The sequence below is a fragment of the Lichenostomus cassidix genome, chromosome 2 (assembly GCF_008360975.1).
Source record: "Lichenostomus cassidix isolate B80296 chromosome 2, HeHo_3.0, whole genome shotgun sequence".
Classification (NCBI taxonomy): Eukaryota; Metazoa; Chordata; class Aves; order Passeriformes; family Meliphagidae; genus Lichenostomus; species Lichenostomus cassidix.
In genome coordinates, this window is record NC_139482.1 from 130,549,674 (window position 1) to 130,570,236 (window position 20,563).

The 20,563-nt window shown below is 36.3% G+C and overlaps 1 protein-coding gene across 6 annotated transcripts in view; it reads left to right on the forward strand.

Moving 5' to 3' along the window:
* VPS13B (vacuolar protein sorting 13 homolog B) overlaps positions 1–20,563 on the forward strand; it is a 433,483-nt gene that overhangs the window by 345,101 nt on the left and 67,819 nt on the right. For all 6 annotated transcript variants that reach the window (XM_085053291.1, XM_085053288.1, XM_085053290.1 and 3 more), the window contains 3 exons: positions 5,550–5,749; positions 8,609–8,819; positions 9,170–9,354. In XM_085053291.1, the coding sequence (XP_084909417.1) occupies positions 5,550–5,749; positions 8,609–8,819; positions 9,170–9,354 (596 nt within the window). The remainder of the gene's footprint in view (positions 1–5,549; positions 5,750–8,608; positions 8,820–9,169; positions 9,355–20,563) is intronic.

The following is a 20,563-nucleotide window of genomic DNA, read 5'->3' on the forward strand; positions in this document are numbered from 1 at the left end:
GCTGGAGTAAGAATGTTTAGCTGCTTTTCTGAAACCTGCTGATATCTGAAAATAAGATGTTTATGATAAAAGAACCAAGTACTACTCATATCAATATAGCACTCTGTTTTGAAAGCTGGACTCGGAGATGCAAAATTAACACTATTTTTTTTTCTTGTTTATATTATGCATTTTTCTCCACTTACTTGGAATAATGTAAGACAGTATAGAGCTTTAGAAATATATTCTAAGTTGTACTCCAAAGACAGCCTTGACCAATAACTAAAATCCCTTTGGATCTAAACTTTAGTATGCCCTCTCTGATCAGGCATCACAAAACCCAAAATTACCGCATCACCAAGTGAATTGAGATTTTTCAGTTATTTAGTATGCAGTAGTGTAATGAACATTATGTACCTGCCCAGTTCTTCTTTAAGGGAGATGAGCTCATTTCAAATAGATAACCATCTTTGACTTCTCTTCTGATTCATCACTGACCTGAACTCCATTTGAACCTTGTTAGACACAAAACAAGCGGATTCCTGGCCTGGGCTATAAAATATAATTAAGCCCTTTTGAAATGGTGTGTAAAAGAACATAGCTTTACCCCCACTGTAACTACTACCACCACCACAACCAATAAAGTTAAATCAAGCACTGCCTGTAATGGATTAAAATAATAAATGTTCCTGGATTTTAGTGTTTGAAGTACTTGAAGAAAACAGACTCCCAGCAGCCAGTACCGCTGAATGCATGGGGACATTTATTAGTGATGAATTCAAGGGTTTGGCCTGTTTAAGATCATTACTTTCTGTTTACCGTGTGTTACACATCTCATGTTTTTACAGAGCCCATATGTGTCCCAATGTAATGCTGAGAAACTCTCTTTCACTAAAGAATAGCTAATTGGTAACGTGTAAGTATTGTTCTCATGGGGAGAATGAACCATCATAAGATTCAGCTCGACACTAATGAGAAATCCAGTGCGGTCAGTGGATTGTTAACTAAATCTCTCCTGGAAAATTGTTCTTTACTATGCCTCACCATTTGCTTGCTACTGCTGTTTCCAGACTTGAGTAAATTCTCTGGCTCTTAAATTTTCTGCAGAATTTGCCCTGTAATTATTTTCATAGCTTTGTTACCCTTTCTTCTCAGAAGGTAAGCTTGTCAAGGATACCTGTCAACAGAGCGTTGTAACTGTAGTGTAACTATTCAGTACAAGATGTATCTGCAGTTTCCTTAAGAGGAAAAAATTGTGTAGGTAGTTGTATCAATACGTTAGATATAATGGCATATCTACATTTTCATAGCTGTCTTAATGTCATTGACAGTCTGAAATGTGAAGAGTGAATGCTCAGAAGCAAATATCACAGATTATCACTTTAGTAGAAGGTACTAAGGAAAACCACTTGCTAATTAACCTTCAGCAGACAGATTGTATCTCTGCCACCCAGGCATGGAGGACCTGTAGGAGAGCCTGGGCTTCTTCCTTCAGAGGGTACCACGATCACTTGGGTGGGAATACTACAGGCAGGAGGCTGCTGCTGTTGGTGAGACCACATTGCGCAGATGCAGCTGAACTAGCATGGCTGGATCCGTGCTCTGGGACACACTCTTGCTTCTGAGCTGCCCCGCACTCAGAAAAGCAATTTTTTTCATAGTGCTATTGTTTGTAGCAAAGCTACTGTCTTTTCAAAAGAGGGCTTAGTGCCAGTTCAGTGCCTTTTTCTACCTTTATTAAAATACATGTGTTTTCATTTTCTTAAAACTCTTGTCCCCTGTTGAAGTTTGCCAAGTAAAATCATGCTCTATGTTGCATATTAGGTGACAGTGCAGTAAGTCAAACAGCATTTGCAGCTAAGGAAGAACAAATGCATAGGGAATAACAGAAGGAAAAAGGTTCCTTCTACATTTCTACTCATTTTGTTTGAATTCAATTCAAATATCAGCATTGAGATGTTTTTGGAAACAGAAAGTCCATAGTATATGTCAAAACATTGTCTTTCCCTTTGTTAACCAGGAAAATAAACAGAGCTGTTTCTTAACACCTGTATTGCTTAAACCCTAAGTGATCGTTACTGTAGGGCAAGGATTGTTTTTATATATTTGCTGCATCAATTAAAATGGGCCAGCTCTTTCTTTTTCTATACACACAAATGGATTTATGCACACATGGCATAAACAAGCATGGAACCTCCTACTGACAAATGCTAATGCAACTCTGCTGTAACCATATATAAGCCCTAATCTAACTATAAATAAAACTATATTGGGGGTACTCAGATTCTGTGACATGTCTTTGTAAATCCTACCATAAATCAGGTATCTTCTGATTAAAAAAAGCTGTTAGAACATCAAAGTAAATGTCTTTATGTAATTATTTTTTTTTCTTTTCACTATTCTGTTGTAATGATCTCCACCTTTAATTTTGGAGCAAGTTATTTTCTTGAACGTGACAAGCAAATGCTAGCTATTTTTCAAACCCTCTTATGCTATATCCAACCATATAAAAATACCTGGATATTCCTCTTGAGCATATGTCATCATAAAGGTAATCCTTCCAATAGCACACAGAAGCCTGGTCTAAGTTCTCTTTTGCTCTGTTACTGTAGATGCATTTTGTGGTGCTATTGTGTTCCTGGCTGGAGTCTGACAGGGGAGGGCTGGCAGCATTTTTTAAGCACTGTCCAAAGCAAGTGCTTCATATTTATTAGTCTCTTGGAGGAGTTTTTTAAAGTCATGAAACTATTTGTTCCTAAAAGTAAATTATTGCACGTACTGAAAAGTGCCTTGGTGTCCATGAGCCATAATCCAAACAGCACAAGTTAACTTCTACATATCACAGCAGTCATTTATAAAGATACATTGCTTCTGTGTGCTGCCATCTCAAGTTCACTTTAAATGGAGACTGGTTTAATCTATTTAAACTGAAGGTAGACTTCTGCAATAGATGTTTGTGAGAGAGGCATTGAAGGACTGACTGAAAATAATGTGTGGGAGGGCAAAGCCAGGAAAATTATTTTGCATCTTTACTTTTCTGTGGTGATTGCTTTAGTCATGGGAAAACACTTCACTGGCTGAACATGTACTTTTAGGATTTCCATAGAAATAGCATCCTATTGAAACTTCTCTCAGACACAGAGATCTCTTTGTTTACTATTGCTTTTTAAGGTTCATGCATACTTGTTCTTAATTTGTTTTCTTCAAGTTTCCTCAAAACATCTCTTCTTGCAAATTTGCCTGAATGCTCTCTGCATTATATTTTTTTAACAGTGAACAGTGGCTTTTATACTGAATCACTTCATCCCTGAAAGAACATGTAGATAAAACTGCTAGAAGGGGCGAGGGTGTGATTCTTGTCTACACAAGAGCAATCTGGGTCACAGCAAGAAAAATAAAAATCTCTTACTGAGTTCCTGAGCTTTTCCTGGTATTTGTAGGACACAATCCATGGATGTGTCTGGTAATATTTCATGTATTGAAAGCTAACCAACACTTCCTTATTCTTAATTGTTTCTTCATTTCTCATTGTTTGCTTAGCATTTGAGAAAGGCAGTGCTGATCTTCTACCAGCAGTATTATGTGCTGAATGCTCAGTTCTGCTTCTAAGCTGTTGGATATTGTGTTTTCTTTGTACTTTCTGGAGCTGAGATGACAACACAAAGGGACTGCAAAGCATAATCCTTCCAAGTGTAATCCCAGTGAAAGAAAACATAAATAAAACCACTTGTATTCTGGCATTCCTTTTCCCCTTTTGTTATTTCTGCAATTTGGCACATATTCCCATAAAACTATAGAAAGAACATTTCTCTGTATTGAAGAATTGTGCAATAGTTACCAAGAATGTCTTCTCTTCAAATTCAACATTCCATATAGAATATGAAAAAAAATTTCCAAATATTGTAGTGCCTCTTAAAATAACTAAGCATTAGCAGGGTGTCAGTAGGTGTTGATGCCAGTTTTCTTATCACTGAAATTCAGTGTCAAAAATCACCTTGGAACGATTTCTGTCCCATAAGCCTGTTACCCATGAGAGCAGATTCAGGATTTCAGAAGCTTGCCTAGATAAAAAATGTCAAAGTTGGAATTCCTTTCCCAGTCAGTGGCAACAGTCCTGTTGATTGGCAAGGGACAATGGCTTGTTTGAGCCCTTGATCATTCTCACTAAACTCCAGCTGCTCAAGGGAGAGATGGCTTAGGTTTGTGGTTCCTACTCAGGTTGGACACAATGCACTGCCATATTACTATGGGGACTGTTGGACCACCTTCCTGGTGGTTGCTGGTTTAAGAAAAATCCAATGTATTTCCTTCCATTACAAAAACTAGTTCTTTGTATTATGAAATCATAACCATTAGGATGCAGACTTCTTCCTTGGATCCTAGGAGAGATTCACAGGAAAAGTTTTACTGCATGTATTCAAAACAGTGAGTTGTGGTTTTGGGGTATTTTTCTACCAGCAAAGTTACATAAATATAAAATGAAACTGTACCTTGTAACACCTTTGTGTAAGTCTTAGTTTTTTTTTAATCTTTTGCCTTTTGTAAATGTCTAGTTTCATTAGAAAAATAAACTGTGTGCATTATAATGTATGGTGACATCCAATACTCAGTGTGTTGAGTCCAAGTATTAGCACCAAATGAGATAAAATTTAAGCCAACCTCAGATGTAGTACTTTCCATGTAAATATACAAAAGAAATAGAGATATTAAGTAAGGTTTGTTTTATTAAACAGTGATTTGCAGTAAGTTAAATTCACAAGAGCTGGGGTATTCCTAGATGGTGTTTCTATAGTCAAAATGTTTATGTCTTTAATGAGAGTATGTAAGTTTTGTTGTAAATATAATCTGCCATTATCATTTTTAGGTTTTATGAAGCTATGTAAAGTACAAATGGTTATGATGTGAAAAGTTTAAACTGTTTTCTCAGGAAATACGCATTATATATTTTGAGATAAGCATTTGTTTTGAATTATTTGAATTCAAACAGTACCCTTCTTCTCCTCCTAAGCACTCCAAAGTCTAGCAAGGTTCTGTGTTATAGTAATTAACCTGGACAAAAGCAGAGAATCGTTCAAAATCCCTATTTCCTATCAGTTTGAAATATAATCAAGTGAAGCAGCTGTTCTTGTTCTTAATAGAATTTTCTGAAAAAAATATTTAATAGTTTAATGAAAAATGTCTCTTCTCATAAACCTTAAAATACTCACAATGCAAAAAGTCATAATGTTTTGGCAAATGGTTCTTTGAAAGGAATGTGGATGAAACATACTTGTGCCTTAACTGCTACCTGGTATAAAGCCTGGTTGGTAGTGTGGGAAGAGCAAGCTAAATAAAAAATAGGAAATTTTTTTAAAAGTTACAAATCTTGTTGCCCAACTGTGATGCCCTTGCATGGAGAGGAGAGTGATTGTCTGCACAAATATTTCCATGAAGGTCAGTGGGACTACTAGTGTGATTGCTTGTGGGCAGGGATTCCCAAGGCTCATGGTAAAGTGAATTCAGGAAATAAGCACATAAATGTTGGGACAATAACTACCAGTGGGATTAAATTGCTCTCTCTCTTTTTTTAGGAATCCATGGATCATCTTTAGTCCTTGACATAAAGGATTTCTTACTTAAAACAAGTCTCAAAGAAAGAGCCAAACCTCTGATAGGCCCTTTTTGCTGCTCTGTTAATGTGGAAGCCAAGTGGTGTAAGCACAGTGGTGATCCTGGCCCGGAGCAATCTATTCCAAAAATCTACATTGATTTGAGAGGAGGACTGCTGCAGGTCTGTATGAGATGCCTATGGCTCTGGTGTTGAGCTGGACTGGCTTTGGGCAATTGAGATTTCATAAATAAATTGCATGAAAGCCTGTAAAGATTTGCATCCTAGAACTGGTCTTTAGGTTGGAGGATGCATTATTTTACCTTATAAAATAAGCATCTATGGTTTCATGTAAACTGTTGATTGAAAAATTGTGTTCAGTGTTTTGGGTTTGATTTTTTTTTTAACTACTGCTTAAGCCCTTTATTGTAGCTGTATGTGTGTGTTCCTTAAAGCTACTGGATCAAATTACTAACACTTAATATCTAGGGCCATATTCTGATGGGTGTGTGTTTGTCTGTCCATGATCTATGTGTCTGTAATGCCTAGGGGTAGATTTAAGAAGTACATATCCTTTCTTTTTAAACTGACATGAATTTCTGAGGGGAGTAATTGCAAACGGTTGTTTGTAGCAATTAATACTCAGTTTTCCGTGCTATCCTCTCCTTTTTGGAAGTGCCCACAACTTGAAATCAGTCCAGGAAACATGGGAGTTCTTGAAATGAAAAATAGATTCTGTGGGGCTTAAACAAGTGGGCTTTAAGATATGTCTTGTTTTAATTATTTTTATTATAGTATCTATACACACCAAATGTTTTAAAATAAATACATAAATCAAGCATATAAAACACGAAAAGGAAATTTTGACATTTAATTGTGTCATTAAGTTTTTTCCCAGAACTGGCATTAGAAGTTTTTAGAACCACAGCACTGGGAATAGGGTTAATCGGGTAAAATGAATTTAGAAAAAAATATATCTTAATGAATAAATAAAGTTACTTTTTTCCTTTGCTCCTTTTTTAGTTTGTTTTTCACAGGTACTTAGCTGACTACCTCTATGTGTTGGTAATAAAATAATTATTTTGTTTTTTTCTTCCAAAAACTTGGGGTTTTGGCAAGTACCAAAATAAAATCTGTAAATCTTGGAAAGCCATTTATTATTAGAGTGTAATTAGGGACAATTAGCTTTTGAAGAAGATAATTAAGTGTTTGGCCTGGCAGAATAGATTTGAGAATGCTAACGGAATTGTTAGCAGTTCTGTTTCAAATTAATTTATTTATGGCTAATGATTTTACCAGTTCTGAACGTGACCTCATCTATCACTGTTAATTTGTATTGCAGCAGAACCTTGAGACCTTATGTAAAAATTGTGCTTCATCCCTGAATGTTGTAGTAGGAGTTCCATGCCCTGGAGTTCCTAGCTGCCTAAAAATAAAATTATTAAAAATGTGAGGGGAAAAAACCATTCATCCCTCCTTTATCAGTGAGGAGCAGGGGCCTCTGAGATTGGCTTTAGGTGACAGAGAGCTCCTTTGAGGTTGTGCTAGACTCAGTGTGGGACCCTCAGACCATAGGTGCTCTGTAGCACTGTAGAAATTTTAGGGGGATAAGCTGCTTAGGCTGGGAATGTTTAGCTCAGGCTTGGCACTGGCTGTGTTTCAAGGCTGTGTTTCTCTGGGCTCACTTGTAGATGCAGGGCAAGGAAAACCTGCCTTCTTGACAGCTGTACTATGTGGCTAGCACAGACCTTTCCCATGGGAACCTTTTCTCTCTTCTTCCTGTGTTTTATAAACAAAGATAAAGTTTGGATGTTATTAAAAACAGTTTCTCGGATGTGGACAGTTCAGGCCTGGCCAGTCAGGCTTAGGGGGAGCCTTCGAACTGACCAATCTGGGTGATCTTTGAAAAGTCTATATAAGATGGAATTAAATAATAAAACTTTCTTCTGGATACCATCTTTGAACCCGGGCCTTCTTACTCTGCTAGCAGTTCAACAGCGACAGTACTACACTCTCTTTAGGCACCTTTTGATTTTCTTTTCGCTTTCAAAAGTTGGTATTTATTTGTACTACTCTTTATGTGCACACCTGACTTGTTTACTTTATTCACACCTTTACCCTGGACTGTTAAAATATTGTCTGGGGATTTTGATTTCATCCCACACTGGTTACAAGTCTAATTTCTGTATTAATTGCTAGTTGCTTCCTTGTCTTCCATGTTGCTTCAAGGCCTGCTTCTGCGCATGAAGTCTGAAGGGCTTGTCCCTATTAATAAGATTCTCTCAAATGAGAGCTTGATTTGAATAAAGCAGCAATGCTTGTCAAAGCTGGGAGAAAGCAATGTCTTCTTGCCTTTTATTTTGCTACAAAGTGTGTGAATCTTCTGGGCTTTGCATGCCTTGTTTTATAAGATATTTGTCTGCATTTCTGTTTTAAACTTCAAAAAACTTTGAACTTTTTAACCACACTCAGAGGAGTTACAGAACACCCAATTCATATGTATCAATTTTGTGCTTAAGATGATCTCTCATGTGTCTTTCGAGTCACTTTTTTGCTGAGTCACTTAGTTTTTAATGTATTACAGAATTCCAGTTTTGGAGCAACAAGCTCTTTGAACAGTTTAAACTTTGTATCTCTAAGAGTTTTTTGTCATATCTCAAACTGAGAAACCTGTGACCAGCCCTAGCATTACATACTGTTCTTGACTATAACTTCTGAGATCTGTGGTCTTCCAGGCAGCATCACTATGAATGTTCAGTGGTAGGAATTAATGCCTTCCTTCAGATAATGAAAAGAACAAATTTGACAAATGGTTTTAGAAAGCTTTTTATGTTGCTTCTCTTCTTTATTTGAACATTAAGATCACTTGCAAGCAATTAAGGTATAAATAGAGCAGACTCAAAGCTGTATAAAGGTGGACGAGGGTTTGGGGGTTTGGGGGTTTTGAGGGTTTGGGGAGGTGTTTTTTCCTTCAAAACTGACTGAATGTTTGTATGTAACTTTTTCGTCTTCTCTGTTCTTGTTTTTTCGGGTTTTTTTAAGGTTTTCTGGGGTCAAGAGCATTTGAACTGTTTAGTTCTTCTCCAGGAGCTTCTGTGGCAGTACCTTACTAAAAAGGGCAGTGTATCAGAGACATTGATACCTGAACACACATACCCCACTTGTTTTTCTGCGGAGAGGAATCAGGCCTCCAAAACTGAGCATACCTCAGATGATCTGAGAACAGGCCTGTTCCAGTATATACAAGATGCAGGTAAGAAGGGTATCATTTGGGCTCTCTTTTTTTTCCTTCTTCTTTTCTAGATTATAAAGTAAAAACAGTAGTAACCAATTAGACATTCCTTGCCTCTCACAATGAATAACTTTATACTTTTTGGAAAAGCAGTTGAAAAGACATCTGCTATAATTAAAGAGAAATTCTTTAAATTACCTTTTCGATTTCTTTCCATTAAGCTGTAATGTTTTAAAAGTCAGGGAAATTGCTTTTTTGCTTTCTCTCCTTTTGATTCCAAGGGATTTATTTTTAATCACTTTGGTTTCATAAACCAGCATGTTTCTTTCTAGAAATTGTGTAACAGATTATATCTTTCTTTCATTTAACAGAAGCACAAAAGCTGCCCAGTGCCTATGAAGTTGTGTTTTACAATGAAACTGAGGATAGTCCAGGAATGATGCTGTGGAGATATCCAGAACCCAGAGTGCTCACTCTTGTGAGAATTAACCCTGTTCCTTTTAATACCACTGAAGACCCAGATATTAGCACTGCTGACCTTGGAGATGTTCTTCAGGTGGGTAATGAGTTTTCTAGTTTCAGTAACAAATGAAAATGTTACTGCTGCAAAGTGAAAGTTTTCAAACTCAGATTTATTAAAAACGAGCACAAAACAAATGTCAGGAGCTCTATAAAACCAATATGAGGTACATTCCACAGCCTGAGCATATCTTTAGTTTTAAAACTACTTGTATAAACATTTTACCCACTTACCTCTAAAGTTTTTATGTTGCATAATAAGCTGTAGCCAAGTCTATCAGTTCTAGTTTGCGAGCATACAGTTTTTATTTTGACTTTTTATTATTTCATCCATCGGTCTTTGCTTAAAGACTTCATTTGGTTTGAAACTGAAACATGAGAGGAAAGACATGGTCTGAAATTTCCAAGATCTAGTGGAATCATTGAAGTAAAATTTCCAATCTGGCCATTCTCTCCTGTTTCTGTGATGGCAGATGGCTGTGCTGCTTCTAGAAAGATCCACAGGGTAAAGGCTCTGCTTTCTCTTGTTTTGCTTTGAGAGGGTTGAAGTGGATGGTGCAGTTTGACTGTGTGAGATCATGGAACTTCTCTTTGAAGGAGGGCTGAGTGCTGCAGTCTCTGTGCCCCAAAAACAGACCATACCTCACAATTACACTGATCCTTAATGCTCTGGAATTTTTGCTTTCTAACATATACATTCAGGTCATTACATTTACTCCTATCTAGTGTAATTCTTTATAAATTCCTTATATGCATTTTTTTATTTTAGCTCAATTTTAATTCTGTTAATCTCAGTTTCCCTTTTGTATTACAAATTGGACCTGTCATTATATTTTTAATTTCAGTCTGGTTGTTAATCAGAATAGTGTTGTGAGTCAAGGGAAATAAATATCTCCCAGTTCTTCCTATTTGTTCAAAAATGTTGAATTATATTTCATTATTGCTATGATGTTAAAAATTGCTTTTAAAATTGAATTATTCACCAATATGCTTTGAGTTATGAATAAGTAGGATAATCTTCCTCAAAAAAATGGTATAATATTATTACCATGCACATACTGTTGGTGAGATCATGTAAATGTCCTGCCAATTTCTTTGCCCTCTAGACAGCCAAATGTCAGCTCCTTTCAGTTACATGAAAATTAAAATTAAATGGAAAAAAGTCAGCTCCACTTGGCATGAGGTTTGAATCAAGGATCAAAATTGTGTTATTGCAGGCTGTCTTGATGACCCTATTAGGTTGCTATGAAAGCCAGCATTTGGCTTCTTTCAGGCTGGTATTTTTGGAGCACAGCACACCAAGTTTTTGGTATAATTACATTACACTCCCGTTATAGATAACAGACATCATGAACCATAATGTATGTGCTTGGGTAATAATATGACCTTGTCCAAGGGGAATATCAATTCATCTTCAAGTGGGCATACACAGCTGGACTTTCAGTAGCACACACATTCTGCTTTGTGCTTCCATACAATACTCTAGAGAAGAAAAGGTCCAATCTACTCTGATTGCCTCCGATAGTGAGAAGAACTCACCTACCACTGATCTGGTTCTCTCAGCTTCTACTGGTGTTCATGTAATTCTTCAGATTTCTACCACAAGAAAAAAGATTAAAGATATCAGCCAAATTAGGAGACATCTAGGTAAATGTTGGGGAAGATGAAATAGGAAAGCCTTATAGATATGATTACCTTGCAAAAGATGCTGAAAATATGGAATATATAAGCAAGATTAAGATGAAGACAAGTTTTGAGTTGATGAATAGCTAGGAAACATTGGTATGGCCACTGAAGGTAATCCCCCTTCTTGACAGAACAATGCCCTCTGCCTGTAGGCAGGTCCAAAGGTCAGAGCAGACCCTGCCTGCCTGGTAGCGGTTCCAAAAAGCAGTTTTTTAAGGTTTGAAATATAACCCCGTATGGTAATGCGATGATTCTTATAGGTTGTATGTAAATGTTGTACAGTTTGTAGCTCGTCTTAGATTGGTTAAAGAGAATCAGAATATTCAACACAGAAGATGATTTATTGTACTGTAGACGGCAAATCGCTCTCTTTTTTTGCCCCTCTCGCCCTCTCTCTCTTGCCTCTCTGACCTGCTTTGAGTTGCGTCTTGCAGCCTAGCAGGCCTCTCACACCCACTCTCTTTTCACAATAAACCCCCATGCTCTAAAACCCAGCTTTAGAGATCTCGTTTCTATTCCATCCTCATAACCAAATCCCGCAGAGTTAAATCCTAGAGGTAAAAACTCTGCTCTTGGGCACGTGATGTGCAGAAATGCCTACAAGAAGATCCACATTTTGATTGTGGGCCATTAACTGTTGCCTGGCTCAAGGTGGTAATTTATCACATGTTCCAGAAATGGCCACACACCTGATGAACAGACATTTTAAACATGGACAGTGTGCATGTTTTTATTAATCTAATGGAGGTATGTGGGTCCATTAGATTAATGTGGGTCCAGAGTAAATGTTTAATTTTTTTAGGTAAACTGCATTTACTAAATACTCATCTCAAACTTCAGATTCTAATTTAAGTTAATCATGAGGCCTTTCATCAGATCCACTTTTCCCCCTGTATAGATATACGTTAATCAATACACTGCAGATTTAGTGCATATGGAAAATTCATTAAATACAAAGAGAAAAAAGATAAAACAACATTTATTTTATTCAGTTTTTTAAATGAGACATTGGAGAAAGATCTGCAAGCCAAAGACATCAGCTTTTTTGAAAAAAAAATCTAAATTTAAAGACAATAATGATATCAAGCTATATTAAAATATATTTTAAAAACTTTCCCAGGATTGTGTATATGTTCAAATACAAGGAGGACCCATAATGTCACCAGCTGTGTTTCCAGGCTCCCTTAATCCTCTGCTTCACAAAGATACAGTCAAAGGTGCATTTCTGTAGTCTGTCTTGAATTCAAAGCTTGCCAGTTGCATGTTCTTTCTTTCTGAGTTGCTATGACATTTCATATAGCTTTCTGTCTTTGTTAAATTTGTAGCATATCGTTTTAATCATGGGTGGGTTTTAGAAGTCTCTATTTTTATAGCTATTATTCAAATTCCTGGAACTTGGAAAAGCTTTACCATAAAGAGAATTTTCCTAAATATTGAAGGTACGTGTTATCTGCTACAGCCAAAGGATAGAGAACAGCTTCAGATTTTAAGAGTTGATATGAGCTATATTGTTCCTGTTGAACCTTACCTTGCTGCTATTTCTAGATTGCCTCAAGAGCTATTTTCTTGTGCTTTGTGTTGTTGCAAAGGTAAGCAATTTCACTGGTAAAGTTTCCAATACTTTGTTTTCACAGTCCAAATGTTGTTGCTTTTATTTGTGGAGGGAACAGGAAGAACTGATGTCTCTGCCATAGCATAGCATGTTGCATTTTCTTCAGCAATTTGAAATACAAGTTTGATCTAATTGTTTGAAGGAAGTGAGAATCCCAGATCTGATTGCAAGAAATTGTATCAGGATTGTATCAGGATTTCTTTGGGGAGATTGAAAGCATCTGAATTTGTTGTTCTTCCTTTTTAACAGACATTGCAAACACTTTCTATTTAATCTTTAAGCCCTCATCATCCCATTTTCAAATGCTACAAATATTCTTTGGCTCTGTGTGATTTACAATTAACTTTCAGTTAACTAGTATTTGAGGAAAAACCTTTCAAAGGTGCAGACTGGTGTTGATGTGAGAACCATATTCCCACCTCAAGACTAGAGTAAAATCCAAACTTGGAAAAATTTCACAAAATTAATTCAAAGAGTGAAGCAAGATGAAGTAGCAATGCCATAATTTTTAAAATATTGAAGACTGATAAATTGGTAAGTCAAAAAAAAGGGATGCTTTCTAAGACTTTCTCAGTTATAACAAATCATTCAAGTAGATTGCTGGTAAGAGGAAGTCTTGTGGTTAAAGATATGTGGATGAGCAAATTTGAAAGCTCTTTTTATCTTGTGCTTAAAGAAAATATGTACACAAAACCAGAGAGAAAAAGCCTACTGTTCTTGCTCAAAAAATTTAGTTACTGCTACATTTAGGTCACTCTCATGTGCAGATAATTTCTATAGTAAAAGTTGTGCAGTTGTTTATAAATTTCTATCAGCATGTATTCATGTGTGAAAACTTAAGGTGTGCCTCAGTTTCCCAGTTTAACATTAAACTACATTCTACAAGGCAACCAGCTCATCATCACAGGGCAACGGTCTTCTGTTTGCTCTGTGATGGTCTTGCTGCATGGCAGTTAAAGTTGGAATCTGTGGGCAGTGATGATTCTCATTCCTATGAAATCTGACCATAAGAGGTCTTTCACTACGGAGTTTGAAGCTTGGTAATAGCCTTCAAGCAGATTTTTGTTTAGAATGAATGCAGAAATGTCTCCTGCAGAGAGAATTGTGGAAGATACACAAGCGCTGTGGGAACAAGAATGGGCTAGACAGTCTAAATTTCAGAGTAAGGGCTTCATAGTGTCTCTCTTCATCTCCCTGACGATGAGGACATTGGCTGGAGGTGGCTACTAGGACAGTTGAAAGAGAATTTGTGGCAATTTCCTCCATCGTGATTTTTCTGGTTGCCTTGGAAGTGGCATTAGGAAAAAAGGAGTAACAGCAATTTCTAATTCCAGACAATAGTTTCTGATTATGCATATAATTCCACTGTCCCAGAAGATAAAGAATAATTGAAGAATATATTCCACATCATAACAAAGTGCTGTATTTCAGAAGTGTTGTGTGATGCTAAATTCAAGCATGCTTGTACAGTTCCTTGGATCTGTCAAGTCCAGTATTAAAGGGACTTGAAGGGACATGTCTTCTTCATTTCTGTGATATTTTTAAAATTCAAAGGAGGGAATTGCAGAAAAAAAAACCTGTTACTGATTTAGTAGTGACTTTCACATTGTGCAGATACAATATGAAGCTAGCTACATTTAGACATTTAACCTCCAAGAAAGTTCTGTTGAATATTTTTGCTGTGGGGCTTAGAACTGTACTTGCACTGTGTCTAGTTTCCCCAGTGTCTTCTCGTGTCTTCCTGCAATCTTGAGAATCTCAGATTATGTTTATCTTTGCCTGTGATGTTGTTTTACCATTCTGATTTAATCTGGTTTATATCATTATATCATTTGTCTTTACCAAGAACGATGTTGACAAGTTTAGGTTGGCAGGGGAGAGAGCAAAGATTGGGAGGGGCTCACCAAGGTAGGAAAACAGTCCGTATGCCATCAGGGAAATATTCTGCTTTTCTGTGCAAGCAGGTGAGCAGGACACACAAATTATTTGCTGAACAGCTGGAGGCCTATTTTATCTACTGAACCTTTTACAGAGATTCTCACTGATTGCCTTCCATTGTAGAGTTCTCTTTCCAATAAGGGATGTTGCTGACACTGCCTCATATCTCAAACAAAAAGCTATGTATTGTCACAAGAGCATTTACCCAAGTGGCATAGATTTAAAAGCAGGAGAAAACCAGATTTGTCTAATCAAAGTACTCATACAATGTGTAGTTCTCCAAATTCTGAGTTCTCTGATTTATTTAAGATGCATCACTAACATAGACTTAAAATTCTTTCTCCTGGATTGTCATCCAGTGAGAGATGCAAGCTGTTAAACAAAAGAAAGTTAAACTATGGCATTTGCTCATTTCTCCATATGAAGTTAAAATAAAATATCTACTGAACTCTAACCCTGGCAGGTTTTTGCATTTGAGGATGTTTCCCTTGTGTACCTGCCAGGATTCCTGTTGCATGCAAGTGTAGTCAGCATTATAACAGCTGATGAAAAGATGAATGTGTGCTGAGGTCTCCTTTTTTGGCCTTTCTCCTTTATATAGTGTCCTAAGAAAGAGAGCACAGTTTAGAAAAGTGGTGATTAAATTAATCAAATCTCAAGGTCTACTGAAGAAAATTTTAGGGCAGTGAGTATAGTTCTGAGCTTGCAAGGGCTTAACTGGGATTTAATAAGGAAAGACTACGTAAATAAAACTACTATGGTAAAAGTCACACAGAGCATTTCCAAAGGTGGTGAAATCTCATTTGGAAGAACATAAAATATTTCCAACTTCAAAAGGCAGGGATTCAAGAAATTGTCTGTTGCATAGCCTTACATGCATGTGCTATTTAAATAAAGCATTTGCAAACTTGCTAGTCTGGAATCTGATTTTTTTCAACTCTGTCAGCCAATAAATAGTCATTTTCTAACACCTTGTGGCTGTTTAAACAGTGGCTTAAGGAAGCATGAGTTTAAGAATGACTGACATTAGACCTACTGTAAGTCATTATTTCAGGAAGGATTTGACATGACAGTCAACAGGAAAAGAATTATGATCAATGTCAAAGACATTCATTTTTCCTTTTTACAGAGAATACCTCATTTTTGGCTGGCTCTACTTCCTTTTTACTTTTCATTCCCTGTTGGGGCTACAATATTCAGCTGGGCATTTGAGAGTCTGGGAAAAGTGCTTTCTGGGAAACCACAAATTTTATCCATGTTTGATTTATTTCTTATATTCCCAAAGCAACAACTATTTTGGAAATCCAGATGATTTGTGTGTGACAGGTTAGTGATTTAAGTTCATGCTGTTACTAGATAATAAACTGTAAAGTTCAACCATGCTTCTTCATAAACCTGTTAGTTTGCAAATTATTGAATCTACTGCCACACAGTTCAGTACTGTCTTCAAATAATGAGACTTTTTAGATGGGTGGAGAAATAATTTGTCTGGCTGTTTTGAATTACACAGAAGGCAAATTTGGTGCTTTGTCTGCATTTTAAAACTTAAATTTCTTGTTAATTCTACCTTTGGATGTTATTCAAAATTACTGGAATAGTCACACTACACTACTATATGAGGACTCTATACAGTGTTTTTATTATCTCTCTACTGTGTGAAGAGTTGCAACAAGCTTGAAAAGAAACAATAATTATTTAACATACCTGATCATGAAATAGAAGCATAACAAATGCCATTTATTCTAATGCAGGGAACCTCTTTCTCAGCAGTAGACATTGTGTTTCCATTCATGCATGAGTACAACAATGGATGCAGCTCCTCACGTAAACAGCTGGTCTGTGTAAGAGGTTTGCTTGTAGCTTGAGCCACTTACACTTGATGATCTGCCTGTGAGCAAATTTTCTGATCCTGAGCAGAGTTTTGCACATGTTTTCCAAAGTTATGATTCTGACTATTAATTATAAGTATTGTCTTCATTTTCTTGCAAAGAAGGAAATAGGAACTAAAGAAGTTGGAGACTTAAGCAGATGTTGAAACAGAGCCCATTCTCTTTGGGAATTCCAGCTTTAAACATTATTTGTGAAGTTCCTTGCCTGAGAGTAAGATTATCTCAGACTTTACTATTTTGTTACTGGTTTGTGTGTGTATAATCTTAATTATTTTGCTGTGTGATCTTAGTGTTCCCTGCATCAAGATGAGACTATATCGTTTGCCCTGGAGTTTCTGTGCAGTCTGCAGGGAGTTAAGCGTAACTTGTTGGGAATGTTAATGGAAGTTGTGCATAATTTGCCTGTGCATCACAGTGAAATTTACCCTTAGGGGTTACTGAGCCAGTGAAAATTCTACCGGGTGCCAGAGGACTGACGAAACCATCAGATTATCTTAATGACAGATTTACACTCTCCTCGTGTTCTGTACTCTTCAGATTTTGTGACTCTGATTTATGAAACTTTGCAAACCCAAGTCCTTCCGGCTGTACACTGATTTTGTGGTACTTCTTGTACGAGTCAGGCTTTACTGTGGTGAGAATATGTAGTCAAAATAGGTCATATACTGAAAGTTATAAGGTACTTTATGTATTAATAGACTGCTAACTTCGATTCCAGAGGTGACTACATTTCAGCAGCATAGTGCTTATATTATTAAAAAATACTGAAGCTTAGAAAATTAAAAACCTGAAGTGAAACATAGTTCCTGTATCAGAAAGAGAGAATAAAGAGTATTGCAAGAAGTAGGTGTGTCCATAATGTAAGATCTCCAGTCTGTATACTTTTGTTTCTCAATACTCGCAACAATGCATGAAGAACTAATAAATTTAGAAAAATTGTTGCTTTTGCTATTCAAAAGGGAAGCGATCATCACACAAACTCAGTCTCAAGATAAATGACAATTAGTAGAAAAGTTTGACACTTAGCAGTACATAATTTTCCTGTTTAAAGTCCTGCAGAAATCTCAGTTATAACCCACAACTATTCTGTGCTTTCTTAACAAAAGCTGTTAGTGTGTTTAGAGTAATTTTTCCATAAAGAAAAAAGCCAGTATCTGTGACAGATTACATTACTCCACACACCTGCATTTGCTCTGAACCTGCTAGCCTGATAAATTAATGTTGGTCACATGTTGTTTTAAAAAGGCAAAGAACATAGCTCCTAATAAAAGAATGCTACATATTTCTTCTGAAAGGTTAAAAAGCATTTCTCAGGGCTCTTAAATTACCATATTCTGATACCAAGGGAAAATAAAACCTGGGCTTAGAGTCTTGTTTGTACTTAGAGGGCTTTCCGGACAGGAAGGCAATCTTGATGCAATTCAGTAAGCCACAATACCAGTGGGGCATTACAGGTGAAAAAATTGCAGCTGTACCCCTCACCACAATGTATTACAACTGTACAGTGGAATATTTCCTGTACAGAAATAGGTCTTGGTTAACTTTGTTTCCCAAGAGTAGATCACATTAAAATGTTATAAAATCATGATTTCCTGCATTTGAATACTTGTGGTTTCTCAACTGGTTCCAATCTTACAAAAGGTTTTTTTATAGCTTCTATTAGTTGAAGATGTATAGAAGCTTTTTCCAAAGTCAGCTAAAAGGCAGTTACATATTTTTAAAGAACAATTTTTCTCAGAAGACAAGAGTTTTCTTTCCCATCTCTTTGTTATAACTCTGTTTGATATTATTTTATAGACTGCAGGACAGATGTTCATTTAAATAAAATGAAGAAAGTATGCTAATAGCACTATTGCTGTATATGTTGAATGGAGTAGAAAGAGGCATGGTTTATGTTGTTACTCAGATAGCAAACTAGTTCTTTTCATTAGTCAGCCAAAGATCTCACTATGGATAGAGGAAAAAATTAAATTAAGCAGATATTGCATATTAAATTTTGAAGTGAGTATTTGTAATTTAAATGCCCTAGCTTTCGCACCAAACTTATTTTAAAAAATTCAAAGAGAAGTAAAACAATTTGGTGAAGAAATTATATGCCATAATTTGAAAAACATCTCCAGTTGGGGTGTCTGGTTATTCCAGAGTGTTGAAAATTGAGAGTGTGCCGTAGTGGAATAGCTTTTACTGCCTGAAATATACAGGTATGTAACACTTCAAACTGCTGTCAAAGTACAGAAAACCATAATGAAAATGCAAAGATGTTTGAGGTGGGTGGAACAACAAATACTTTGTGCAACTAAATTATTTTAATCCCAGTACTACTGCTAATCCTACTACTAATATGAGGCTATATTTTCACCTCACTGTAAGCCATCACTTTTTTTTGTGTGTGTTTTTTTTTCCTTCATGAAATAGGAATATTGGTGGTCTGTAGCTGTGCCAGGAGAATCTGTTTTCCACACAGATACGATACCATCTTAGCTCTGAGGAAGGTTAAAAAAAATTATCCAACAGTGTCAATCACACAAGTTAAACAGGAATGTGGATGTTGAAGTATCCTACATTTGTCCAAAATGGTGTTCCACTGGTCAGATTGAATTGAGTATGTTGTGTGAACAGGCATATTACAAAGTTCTATTCTATTTAATATTATTTTTCTTTTGGGCATATTTTCTACATATTGTATTTTTCTAGAGTTCTTTTACTACTTTTATATAAATAATACTTCAAAATTAAATTTAAAAGTAATGTTTCTGGTAGTTATTGCCAAGAATTTTTCCCTTATAAAAGTCTGAATAAAACTTTTTATTTCCTGCTACTGCAACTTCTGTTCACCTAATGAGAGAATTGTATTTTTAAGACAGTTGGCCCTAAGCCAGCAAAATATCTTAATAACAGAATAGCTTTACTACAGAGCAATCAGTTTATTCATGCTCAGGAAGCTGAAGTCAAAATCTCAGTATGGGTTGGTGTGTGAGTCAGAGTGCTAGTTTGTGTTGTGTTCTGCCTCATTCACTGAGGTGGCCCTGCTTGAAGAAGATAAAACACACACACACTTCCTGTCTTCTGTGTGCATTTTTTTGTACAGTAGTAGTTTCTGGACCAAGAATAGCCTAATTTCAAAGAGGAAGCGCCCACGATCTGAGGGACTGAGATTCAAGAAATTAATATTTCTTCTGTTAAAGCTTATCTTCTAACAAATACATGAATCAAAAGGAACTATCACTGAAAGAAACATTAGGCACATCCTGTAACACAGCTGTTAATATCTATCTTTCTCAGCTGGACAGTATGTATTTTGCAGTCTAAGAAATCTCCATGTATGTAGTTTAAAAGTTCATTATACTATATTGAGTTTTAAAATTATACACTTCAGTGTTTACATAATGAGGCATAATACTTTTATATATCCTTCATTCATCAACCTTAAAGAAGTAGGCTAATGGCTGTAGCTTTCCCTTAGGACAAAAAGGATGTCTGTGAAAAAAGATGGGATTAGCTAAGAAATGGAGACACTTCAATTATTTCTATCCTAGTTGTAAATTATGTCCATGTCTGAGACCTGTTAGCATTCTGACAAAATGCTTAGTAAATGATAGGTGTGATCATTTCTGGTAACATGACAGGTTGTGGAAGTGCTCTGGTGTTGGCTCTCTGCTCAGCTAAAGAAATATACCTGTAGACAGATATGTGGTGTGCACCCAGCACTTTTCAAGTCCAACTTAGCCAAGTAGTCTAAAGCTGGGAGGAAAACGTCAGCTCACCGGAAAATATAGAAGCATGTTGTGATCTTGAAATTCTTTAAAAAGCACTTGTGGGTCAACAGTCATTTCTCTATCAAGTCTTAATATTACACATAAGCAGGAGTGGGAATGAGGAGTATCTGTCTATAAAACACAAGGATGAAATTAATAACGTGGCATTAAGAGACTGTGTAGCATTTCTTGAGCCCCTAGTTTCCACGTAGGAATTCAATTATTCTGGTACAGATAATATGTGACACAACATATGATTAATAAGAAAAAACACAGTCTCTCATATTGTAATGCATTAGTGGGAGTACTTCTTGTTGGTTACTAACACAATACTGGCTTGCTGATGGGTTGACAAGTGTGAAGGAA